At 43.0% G+C, this 12,759-nt stretch overlaps 1 protein-coding gene across 4 annotated transcripts in view; it reads right to left on the reverse strand.

The window, feature by feature from the left end:
* The window catches only part of IQGAP2 (IQ motif containing GTPase activating protein 2), a 267,942-nt gene that overhangs the window by 103,527 nt on the left and 151,656 nt on the right, over positions 1–12,759 (reverse strand). For all 4 annotated transcript variants that reach the window (XM_070571602.1, XM_070571603.1, XM_070571604.1 and 1 more), the window contains 6 exons: positions 11,692–11,759; positions 11,261–11,374; positions 10,440–10,618; positions 8,302–8,389; positions 4,612–4,775; positions 2,343–2,503 (listed from right to left, as the gene is read on the reverse strand). In XM_070571602.1, coding sequence (XP_070427703.1) covers positions 2,343–2,503; positions 4,612–4,775; positions 8,302–8,389; positions 10,440–10,618; positions 11,261–11,374; positions 11,692–11,759 — 774 coding nt within the window. The remainder of the gene's footprint in view (positions 1–2,342; positions 2,504–4,611; positions 4,776–8,301; positions 8,390–10,439; positions 10,619–11,260; positions 11,375–11,691; positions 11,760–12,759) is intronic.

Genomic DNA, 12,759 nt, shown 5'->3' on the forward strand with positions numbered 1-12,759 from the left:
ACGGTATTCTCAGAATAGATGACATTAGCTGGGGTGGGGAGAAGCATGGAAATAATTCATGGAAGAATAATCTACAGTGGGCAGGGCTTAGAAGCTCTAACACTGTGCCGGGCAGAGGTGGGTGACAGGCACCATGTTCCGGGCAGTGAGAGGAGCATGCACAGCAGCAGAGAGGCCAGTGGGTTCGGCTCCAGCCCGCTGGAGTGCAAAATACGAGAAGGGATGTAGCTGGAGCTAACTTCAGAACAACAGAGTGAGGAGTCTGTTCTTAATTCAGATGAGAACAGGCAACAAATAGCATGATAAACATAGCTACATTTCAGAACAATTAATCTGGGAACAGTGTGTGCCCAGAGCCAATGCCAACTCTATGTCACTTCTGTGAGAATTAGACAAAACAGTCTTTCTGGGAAAACAGGGCCCCAAGGGTAGAAGCTGTGGTAAATAGGTTGAGACTTTGTAAGAATTCATCAAGGTGGCCCTGCCCAGCACCCTTGTGCTATGAAGAACTTGTACAATGACAGGGATGGGCCAGACACAGCAGTGTTTCTTAAACTTGGAAACCTGCAAACCTGGGCTTCCAATAACCCAGGTTACAAAGCTGATGCTGAAAGTGGAATGCTGAGGCTGCAGAGGACCACACGGGGCCAATGCAAGCGTGAGCACAAGAACCAGAGGGGCCCTGAAATCTCATGTCAGTGTGGGGTCATCCGTGCCCCACGAAGTGCTTAAATTTTAAAAAGCTTATTAAAACAAACGCAAGTTCTAAAAGTTTCTTATACAGAATACTTGAACTCTGAGGCTGTATCTGTAGGCCCCAGTTAAAAACCATGCGTATAAAGGTGGTTCTCAGATTGGGTGTGGGACCACTGCCTTGATGTGTTATTTGTAAATTGGGGTGGAGGAGGAGAGGAATTTTGATAATCAAAATGGTGATTTGGAGGGAGGGTTACCATCATTTAGAAGGCAGTGGGCAGGGATGCTAATCTGTGGGACAGTCTTGACAATGATCTCATCAAGACGCCCCATAGGCTTCATACGGCAGGGACCAGCTCTGTTTCCTCGCCAGCACTGAAAGCCAGCAACAAGGCCTGGTTAGGCAAGAATGAATGAGGACAGAAAAGACGTAGGAGGACCACTCTGGAGGCTATTACAGAGCAAAGGTGAAAAGCCTAAATGAGGTGGTCACCGGGAAACAGAAACATTTTAGAGGTGGAGCGCATGCAGACTGGCTGCTGGCGGGGAGACGGGTGGGCCGGCTGCTGACAGCACAGGGTGCCTGGCGGAGGGCAGAGGACAACTCAAGTCAAACCTGAGGCTTCTCAAGCTTGGAGGAAAGGATGGTGCCATTAATAGAGATATGGAGGTAGAAATAAATCACCTTGGGAATAGACTCTGAGGAGTTATATGAACCAGGTGGCCAAATTTAAGTAGCACAAGAGTATCAGTTTCTCCAGGAAGACTAAAAACAAGGAAAACCCACTGTCCTACTACTTTTGGGCCATTCTCCACAGGGACAAGTGGTCAAACACCATTTTTTAAAATCTATGAAGTCTTTATTTTTCCTGTACAATTGTACATGACCCAAGAGACTTACCCACCCACCTAGGTGAGCAGTTCCACGATCGTATCCGAAGAGAGCTTTTGTCAAGCTCTATGCAGACACTGCCCCCTGGTGGTCACAAGAATCCAGGATAGAAAATCACTCATTTTAACTTGGGCTTTCGCCTCATGGAATCTCTAACTGGGTTCCTTATTCTGGCCCCTTAATTCTCTCTCTAGATCTGCCATAGTGTTATATAATACTATCAATTGTACTACCTAGCAGCATATTTCAGGAACACGAAATGAAAGATACTAAAGTGAGATTGCTCCCTGCCGTGATCTACCGTGGTCTCAGGATAACTTTGGTTTAAAAAGAAGAATGGGGTTTGGGGCCAGTCGCCAAACTTTGGGTCCATAAATACAGATTCAGTTTCCTCATGGGTAAAATAAGAGAATTGGACCGGATGATTCTTAAGAGGCTTCCAACACTTCTACTACATTCTGTTGTCTCCTAAAGAAGCCCAAGGGAAGGTATCTTTTGTACAGTTCTTGAATTTTTAGCCTATCAAATAATCTTTGCTAATGACAAAGCCAGTCAGTAATTGCCACGGGATGATCATTTTTATACTTTTTGTATGCCTAAAAGGAATACTGTAATGAAAGACAAAGTCAACTAGCTTTCAAGAAAACAAGCGTGGAAGTATGGATTTCTTCCGTAAGGAACAAATCCTTAATTTGTGAGATCTGCCAAACACCCATTTCTGCCTTGAAAGGAGGTTTGGAAAGTGTTTCCTTACCGTTCTACATATGTCTCGTCCAGGTTGTTGAGGCCTATTGTTGGGCTTCTGAGCTGATTTTGCACAGACAGCAGATCGTTGCTTTCCAAGGCCTGGTTTAGCAAAGCCACAGCAGACAGCATTTCCACCGCAATCAAGAGCTCCTCATGGGCCAAGTAGTTCTGTCGGAAAACATACAGCAAGATAAGTTCCCCAGATCACACACCTCATGTATGTGACGGGGTTTAGAATGCACATTTCACAGAACAATGACAAGTAAAGATTTTGAGAACCCAGGAGAAAGACAGCTCATTGGCCACCTATTTTTCATTGGCTTTAAAGAACAGGTAAATAGCTTCTGGTTTTTCCTTAGAGGACCATTTTGGGGACTGAGTTAATTACAACCACAGTTATGATTCCACAAACATCGGGTATACCCCCATAGCCGATTCCTACACCCAGCTCTATCGGCTGCTTATAGCCTTGGTCTTACTAAATAATTAAGTCAAGGATTAAATCATGTTGTCACTGTCTGAGAGTGTGAGGTATGATTTTAGCATAGCTGGTGATTTTCAGCTCGAATTACGGGTAAAGAAAAGAGAGGAGAATTTCACCTAAAAGTTATAACCCCAGAAAAGTAAATCAAAGTTTTTAAGCCAAGAATATTGATTCTAGTTCCAAACAAGTTAGTCTAAGTAACATTTTTATAATTGCGTAGAAATTTAAAAATGTGCCATAAGGTCTAGATATTTGAAGTAATGTGAGGTATATCTTTTGGTAAATCACGTAAGGATCTCCAGATTTACATGATTTATAAATCTGGATTTGGCAGATTTAAAAGACACATCTTAGATTTCAGAACACCCTCCCCCTTCAACATTCTCTTCCATTTAACCATTTTATGCTGACTTGACCCAACTTCAAAATGGTTATTCCTTCCAAAAGATTGAAGGAACTTTTAAAGGCAGCATGAAACAAATTACCAAAAAAGGTTGATATGTGTCTTTACATTTAGGACATTATATGTAACCACAGAAATCCCACAGCAAATTGATTTTAAAGTAACAAAGCATAATTTTGCCTCCCAAAGCAAATGGAAAGAGGAGTTATTTTAGGGAGCATGTAAGTAAATTTTACCCCAATATCTTGCATTAGCTACAACTTTAACACATAAGGAAGGTATGATATTACAAGCAAAGAGCAGAACAGAATCATTTGAGATTCACCTCCTCAGCTGGTTCTGGTGAACTGTCCACAAATATCTAACACGGTGTACGGCAGAAAGGATAAGGAAAAATAAAGAGATGGGGCTGGAAACCAAGTCTGACTACTGACTAGTGAGGAAGAACGACTGTGCTGGAGTGTGAGCAGACGTGGGCTTCAAAGCTAGAGAAATGGGGAAAATTCTCATGAGAGAACCTAAGTGCAATTCAAGAAACTAACTTTGCTTTTCTTATGAAATAGTGTATTTCTATTTAGAAAACATAGGAAGTCTTAAGAAGCAAGAATAAGAAAATAAATCCTACCACTCAAGCCCTTTAGTGTATATGCTTTTATTTATTTTTAATTCATGCAAACATTTACAGAGGCTTTTTTTCAATTTATTTTTATTTATTTTTAAAGATTGGCCCTAGGCTAACATCTGTTGTAAATCTTTTTTTTTCTTCCTCTTCTTCTCCCTAAAGCCTCCCAGTACACTTGTAAGATTTCCTTTCTCCACTTTCTGAAATACTACCTCTGTCATATATTAAATTCTTGGCTCTGTTTATAGTACTTTTCATTCTGTTCCCTTGTTTGGCTTAATCCTGTGCTAGTATACATGCTCTTAATTACCGTACTCGTATATGAATATTACTATTTAATATTATTACCATATTAAGGAGCATAAATTTACAAAAATCAAAGCCCTGGTGCTAATGTTCTGGGTTGCAGATTCAGAGCTTATTTTTCTACACCAAAAAACATTACCTATTATAAGAAAACATTTCAGTAGAGTTAAAAAATTATCCAAAGTTCTTCAAAAACTGCACAGAGAATCAGAACAACCTGTGTTTAGTGTGTATTTGTATGGCGCCGTCTGCATTTCCTAACTATGCTCTAGAATCTTCATGTAGATGAAAAGCGGCAGTTAAAGAGGAAGGTGGCCACGGGATTGCACAGGGAGGCCAATGAGAGCAAGGAGTGGCACAGGTTAAAGCTGCCACACTCCCACGCACCTCTCCTCACCAGCCTTCCTCACGGCCTGGGGCCAGAATTCCCGCGCCCGCACGTGGAGTCTCCTCTGACTCACCATGGCGTTCTGTTTCTGGAGGTGGGAGAGCTCGTTCTGATACATGGAAGCAGCAAAGGGGTAAACAGCAGGCAGCTGGGCCTCCGGTTTCTTCAGTGCAAGCAGTGTGTTCTCGGGGTCGCCTTCCCGAATGACAGCATTGATGTGGTCCACAGCGGCCAGCCCTGGGCGGGTGGGGGGTGGGTATGGGGTCACAGTCCATCAGAACGTCTGCTTTTCCCACTGCAGCCCCACCCAACCAGCCCATCTTTCCAAGGATTAGAACCTAAGCAGTCCCTCTCCATTAACTCTGAAAAGCTGCAGCTGGAAGGCAGGCGAAGCCTTGGAAATGGCAGCTCCATCATCAGAAGTCCGTCCAACCCTTGGAGTCGTCTCTGAAAGCACCTCCGTAATGACGGAGCTGGAGTTATGAGATCTCCCTGCCTAGCATCACTTCCCCACAAAATCCTCCCGTCCAGTTCTGGTCCCACCTCTTCCATGAAGCCTTCACACTGTTCTAGTCCCTGAGGATTTCACACCTTGCGAATCCTCACAGTCTTTAGAGTTGTAACACTCCTTGTGTCTAAGTTTTGCCTCCCCAAGGAGACTGAAGCTCCGTGAGGACCAGAAGCAAGTCTCACCCTACTGCTGACCCTCCCTCTGAATCAGCACTGGGGGAATCCCAGGAGGCGCTCAGTCACCATGCTGCTTAACAGTGACGGCGAGTTCCCAGAACATCCTCCCTTCAACGCTCGTGTTCTGTGAAGTGTGATTCTTAAGAAAAAATAACTTCAGATGTTTTAAAAATATTACAACCAAAATTCGTATGATTAAATAAGTCTGTGCTAGTAACATTTAACCTAAAAAAAAACCCAAATAGCCCTTATTACAGAAATGCCTTGGTTTCCATGATCTGACCCAACCATAAGCTCTGTGATGTCTCTACCAGCTGCAGTATTCAGATTATGAAGACCTGGATTTTAGTGACCAAAACGCAAAACTGAAGATGCCTGGGACAGTAGACTCAGCCTAGTTTTCAGAAAACAGAAATGGAATTGCTGACCAAATGGAAGAGAGAGTGACGACCTCTGCCGCCAGGCAACAGCACACCGGACAGAACCGCAGGATTCTGCCCTACAAACAAGGCTTCAGGGTCGTAGAAATAATACACACCCATAGATTTCTAGAGCTTTTCAAGGGTTAATCTGTCTCCCTAATACATGACTAGATTGCAGCTAAGATTCTTCTAACCTTTTTAACAGATGACAATTTATCTTCTCTAACTGCATTCACCAGGAGCAACGCTCAATATCCTTTCTCCTAAGAGACATCATTCAAATAGCAGGAAACACAATGAACGCAATCCTTCATGCCACATCCTCAAAAACGTACACGGATTCTGAAGGACCCTAAGAACCCAAACACCTTTTTCTGTTCTTAGAATTAATATGACAAGTGAAAGAATTCTAGAAAGGAAGATCAGTGACTGTTGGTGACGTGTGCTTTTCTCCTAAAGTTTCCTAAGGCCTTTCAGCTGTGTCTCTGATTTCTCTGGAGAGGATCTTTATTCACCTTTGAAAACTCTATTATATCAGTTTGCACAACTGGATGGTAAAATATTTCCAGAAAATCATATCCTTAAAACACTCTTAATGAACCATTTCTTCTAAAAAAAAAAAAAAGTAAGCTTAATCTCTCTTTTATACTCTGCACTTAACACAATTTCCAGTACTGATCCTAGCAGAACACGTCATGTAATGAATGGAACGCACATGCCAAACCCAACAGTTAAATGATTGCCCTTCGTACAAAGCTGAAGCCTCTGCCAACAGATCCAGTGACATTACCACGGAAGCTGTGACTTATTCCGTTACTATGGCTGCTGCAAATGTAGACACCTTAACATTTTAAGAGAATAACCTACGTGGTTGGGGGAAAGCTCGTCAAGTAGCTGTTCTTATGAATTTGAAAGCATACAATTGCCTCATTGTCATGTCACTGACTAAAATACGTTTTATAGGGCTTTTTCAAAGCTATTTTAGTTCTACCAGACTATAAATTTTCAGAGGAGGAGAGATCAAAAACTTCAGAATAATCATGTTCTCCCCATTTAAAGCCATTATAAACTGCAAAGCCCTTCATAATTTGAGCTAGTTATGCGTTAGTGCTAATCATCTCACATTTTATTTAAAAATGGAAAAAAAAAGCACAGCCAATTTGGCATTAAATTTGTAGTCAGGAAATTACGTCATTGAGAAAAGTATGAAAACATTTACACAAGGCACGTTATTTAACATGAAAAAGAAATCTGTGTTAGTGGTTATAAACATTTCAAAAATAAAGGATGGCGAAAGGCTTGTGGCACCGTTCCCTCACGAAGCTTCTGGACCTCAGATGTCTCACTGGCAAGATTAATTTCTTCCTGTAATTCGTTTCTGTCAAGCATAATGATATTCTCAGCTTCCAAATAGAGCAGAAAGACAAACTGGACATGGTGCTTCATGTATCATCACCAAAATGTTCAAAATTTACTAAGAATAAAAGGATAGGAACACATATCCCAAAACCTTAACATGTTCCCTTGAAAAAGTTACCCCTGAGCTCTCAGCAGTTGTGTGCGGTAAACTGTCAGACCTGCTCAGTGGTTGACCCCAAGATGCTCACATCCGTTTTCTCCCGGCCTCCATGATTACTGCTCGAAGCCTTTAGGATGCTCTCTACCTGCAAGTTAGGAGCAAACCTCCGGGTAACACCTATAGGGCGCATTTCTTTGAAGGTAAGAGCAGTGAAGAACGTTCAAAGCTCACCTAGGAGGTCAAATCAAGGGCAGGGTTTAGGGCTGCGATAATTGGTAATTAGAGGTCACTCTAAGTTTAACTTTGGCAAATGGTTCACAAGCTTTATTAAATAGGCTAAATGGTCTTTCATGTATTCGTTTTTTTGGTATATATGGGTTATTGAGGTTGACCTATAAATGTCAAATAGGATGCCTTCCTGCCTCAAGTAAAAATAAATTTTATTAGAGAGGGGGGAAAAGGCTAATAAAGAGATTAACGTACTTAATTGCACGAGCTTATTTCAATAACCCGAGTTTTGTGTTCTTCGTAGTCACACAACTGAACTGGGCACCAAGAAGAAGTGAACTGTGCAGCACCACAGAGTCTCAAGGACGTGAGAGTCAAGCCCGCTACCCTGCGGTTCCATCGGCCTGTCGGGTCCCGCGCACTTGCACTAAAGCCACACGAGCTATAAGAAAACAAGCCTCCCCAACTGCAGACTGACAATTGGGAAGTCTGAAGAGCGGAGGTGTCAACAGTATCTTCTACAATTCCAATGGCATGCCACCACGTAATCATAGGCAAGGAATGACAATCTTCAAGTCATAATCTTTGACTAAGTAACCTTCAGTATTAGCCCAATAAAGGATAGGTTCAAAATACAACATACACCAGACCTGTGACGAAACAGGAAGGTACAGTTAAACTGGCTTCAACATACTTTGCATGAAGTGGGGCGAGCTCACCAAAAAAGTCCTGTGGGAAACGTCAGATGATGCAGCATAATTTAGAGTGACATTGACATTCAGTGGATTTTCCATTGTGTAAAGCAGTTTTACAAGGATACAAAACTTGAGAGCTTTGCTAAGATTCTGACCAGGAAAGTCTGTGTCTTATAGAAGTGTCCATTCCTGTCATACGTGCTCTTACTTACTGTTGACTTTATTGATGTTGCCTTGGATTTCTGCTTGTGTCAACAGTTCTTCATATGCGTCTCTTTCTTCTTCTGAAATACAGTTATTCTGCAAAACAAAGTCTTCATTGAATCCTGAGGTTAAATAAAATGTTTCCAAGATCAATATTCCAAAGCAAAAATGCAAAGAGTGATAAAAACCATTCATGAGTTTTCATTTGAAGTCAATGCCGGCATTTAGGAGCACCTGCTCTGTGCAGGGCCCTTGGCTTAGACACACCCGGCAACAGACCCAGCGACTCTCTGAAAAGGCGTAATTGTCTAATGTGGAAAACATCAGCTTGGCCCACTTGATAGTGCTTTTTTTGTAGATCAAAACCAATTCAATTCTGGAAATTCCATTTGATTCGATCTAATAAAATCAAGAACACAAATAATAAATATACATAGAATAGATTCTATAGGAGAAGTACGTATCAGTTAGAAACAAAGTTCTAAAGAGAGACAACAATTGAGGAGGCCCTGGAGGAAGAGAGCAGCGTCGAGGGAAGAGAAGAGGGAGCAGGGTTTGATGGCAAAGGCAGGAAAGCTCAGCACGCCAGGCTACAGCATTGAGTGTGTGTCCTGGGTTAGCCAAAAGGATGGGGAGGTCAGCTGGGTACCCTACAGGCCTTTTAGGCCAAGTGAAGGACCTGTACTGAACTCAGTCGGCAGTAGGGAATCAGGGGAGGTTTCTGGTGGGATAACATCAGATCTGTAGCCAAAGATTAATTTTGGAATCTCTAGCTCGGAGAGGGGTTGGCTTGGAGAATGACAGGAAGCAGGGAGACCCATGAGGAAGGTGCTGAAAGAGTCCTGAGACAAAAGCAGTGAGACTAGAAGGTAGGTGATGGATGTAAGCCTGGCAGGAGCAGGCAGTAGGATACAGTGATGGAGAGGACACAGGGGACATAAACAGAGTTCTGAAACAATGTGGGAGTCATTCCAAAGGGAGGCCAGCAAAGGGCAGGCGTGCGAGAAGGGCAGAGATGAGTACCCTTCTGACATGGTGGGGGCAAGGCCTGTGGGACAGAGATGAAGCTATCTGGAGGAGCATTAGAGGGGCCTGGTATCAAGCTGACAGCAGATTTCTTCAACAAGTGGATGAGCCTGATTGAGGAAGACAGAGACAGAATGATCCAATGCCAGACCTTGAAGCATCCCTGTATTTAGGAGGAGGAGGAGGAAGAGACACTGAGAGATGCAGAGGAGAACCATGCGGCTAAGAAGCGCGCAAGCTGGGGGAGCAGAGATCCCAAGGCAGGCGGGGCAGGGAGGTGGAAGCCGCCAGGGAGAGCAGGCGGTGAGACCAAGCGGTTACTTTTGGTAACGGAGCTGAAGCTGACATGGCCAGAACTTCAGGAGACGAAAGCGGGGAGGAAGTGGAAGGTCTGAGCGCAGACAAGTCTTCAAGGATGCTGGACAGGGAGGCAGGACGTGTGATGTAGGATCAGGAGCCGCTGCCTTGCTGAGGAGGGAAACCTCCTCAAATCTGAGGGTAAACTCTTGGGAAAATACGAGGAGACGGGATTCAAAATATCCCCTCTAAACCTCACCACATGGAATTGTCAACCTGTACTAACAGATCTAAAGGTAAGCTGGGTAACAGAGGGTTTGCTGGTGACGCCTGCGAAGGGAAGAGCTTCAGCTGCCACTGCTACACCTCCCAGGGAAGGAGCCAGGCTTACGACACGGCCGTCAACTCTTGAACCTCTAATAGTCATCGTACAAGGAAATCTAATTTCCTTACATAGTGCCTGGTCTTCTTCAACCTGTACATTTCAGCCAAACCAACTGCCTATGGCTATGAAGACCACAGCCAGATGATTTAAAAGTATCACTTTTGGGGCCAGCCCTGTGGCCTAGTGGTTAAGTTTGGTGTGCTCTGCTTCGGTGGCCCAGGTTTGGTTCCTGGCGTGGACCTAAACCGCTCTACTAGTGGCCATGCTGTGCTGGTGGCCCACATATTTAAAAACTAGAGGCAAATTGGCATGGATGTTAGCTCAGGGTAAATCTTCCTCAGCAAAAAAAGAGAAACCCAAAGTATCACCTTTCACATTAAGGCTTTTTCAAACCAGCAACTCATAACCACATTTATTACTGAGAATCTAATTAAATACCTTCATTCTTGCATTTTCCTCTTTTCTCTTTTTGGCTTCCCAGAGTTCCTTCTGATATTCCTGTGCCAGGTCATCATCCACTAAAGTTAAAACTGCATTTGGGTTTCTTAGCGTTACGATGGTCTGCTCCGCGATTCCTTTCTCAATAGCTTCATTAATGGCTATAACTGCAGCATGCACTGAAAAGTAAAGAGAAAAAAAGATTTTTATCAACAGAAGATAATATGGACAGTTGCACTGACACTTATGCAGTTTTACTTTCTTCTCTGGCTTCCAGCAAGCATGCCAAAAGAGACCTCAGACACATCACAGAGCACCCTCGACAACCTCTCCACCTGCCCGTCTGTCTCGGGTCCTGTCTCAGCATCTGTTATGTAACCCCTATTATTTATTCAACTTGCACTGAATGGCTGAAATGAACTAAGCACTATGGCAACCAGTGGGGGTTCAAAGGGTGACACAGACACTTCTAAAGTACACGTTTCCAAGAGACGTCTGCAGTTTAACCCACAGCCCTGAAAGACTCAGAGCAGAGTACCTAACCCACCACTGACAGCTAAGGATGCAGAAAGCAGAGAAATGTTTTGGAGGATGAAGATATTTCTGGAACTTCTTAATTCACATTGCACAAGTGGGTATCTAAAGTCCAAAATCAAGTACTTGGTTATGTTCTGCTATGCTCAAATTAACGATCTATGATACATATAATAAAAACTTTTAGGGTGCCTAAAGTATCTTATAAATATTCTATTTCTCATCACCAAAGTCAAGTACAGGCAAGTCTGATGTCAATGGCAAGTTCAGATTTTAAGTAGACTTACACGCAGCTTCATCCACAGACAGTTCATTAGCCAGAATACCACCTATTTTGCTGAAAGATGGCATCTGTATTCCGTATTTCTCAAGTTCCTTTCTCATATTACTGATTTCCTCCTCTGAAAACAACAACAACAACAAAAATCAAAGAAAGCCACAGAGATGGAGTCAGGAATGAGCATACTTGCATCATGAAATGTCTTCATCAAAAAGGTGGGGCCACTTCTAAACAAGAACCCTAGGAAGAAGCCAGCCTCAGTTCTTCATTTTGGAAATGTGGGGAAAAGGAAGTCAGGTCGAGTACAAACAGGATACTAGGTTTTCTCCTTTGATCAATATAGAGGGATAAAAGGAATCAATATCAGAATGAAAGAGATACTGGTACATTTTCTTAAGAACTACATTGTAAAAAGACTACAAAGATAAAGAGTAGTACCTGTGAAGTCTACTTTGCCCAACAAATCTTGGATCTGGGGTGCTATTCCTAGTTTGAACAGATATAAACTGAAAGAGAAAACACAAAACTATCAGCAACTTTATCATCATAAACGTTAAAGTTAGAAATTACATAAATCTTAAGGGCTTTTTCAGTTGAGAAAGATCTTAAGAGATTATCTCATCTAATCCATTCACTTCACAGATGACGAAACTGAGTTCCGAGATAACACAGCCCCTGGTGGGACCAGGACTAGCAACCCAGTTGAAGTCCCAAAGACTGGTCTTCTGTAGCACACAGCACTGCCATAGGGTCAACCAACTCTCTGTCATCTATTTGTAGGGCAAGTAAGAGACACAACTCATACAAAACAGCAGGTAACCAATGCGATAAACATTTCTTTGAATATTCCTCACACAATTCTTATTTTGTTGAAAGTACAGTTCAAAACATATTTTACTTTTCATCCCTATATATGCCTCCAAATACCATACACTCCTTGAGGAAACATTTGTTTCACATTTTTTGAACCAACAAGTAGAGTGGCAAGACTATTAGTGGATGGAATGATGTTAAAGATAAGCCATGAGGCAGGCATACTACTACGTGGAAGGTGGAGAGGAAATTGTATATATTTTTTTAAAAATCCCTTAGGAAGCAGTGATGGTACCCACTGACCTACCCATAACCTGACAAAAGGAGCTGAAGGGTGGCATCTAAATTCCAACAAAGAAGATGAGACTATATGCTTATGTGACTTTTCTCACTTTACCACTAAGCCATAGTTTCTGTTCCATATTTATCAGGGACTCACAACCAGCACGTGCCCTGCAGGGCACTGGGAAGCCATGCTGTGGAGCAGTTACATAGATCCTGGCTCCTGGGGGCTGAGGCTCTGAGCCAGGGAGGCTCCCACATCCACCAAGATGAGCCTCCCTCCTTAGCCCCTGAGTTGTCCCCTAGGGTACCAAAGAGAACAGCTTTCAGAAGGTTGTGTGCACAGCTGTGTGGAGTGTCCTGAAGGCTCCCCGTGAGGAGCCAGCGCTTGAGGCTGTCCTGCCTGCAGGA

Source organism: Equus przewalskii, chromosome 13 (genome assembly GCF_037783145.1).
Source record: "Equus przewalskii isolate Varuska chromosome 13, EquPr2, whole genome shotgun sequence".
NCBI lineage: Eukaryota > Metazoa > Chordata > Mammalia > Perissodactyla > Equidae > Equus > Equus przewalskii.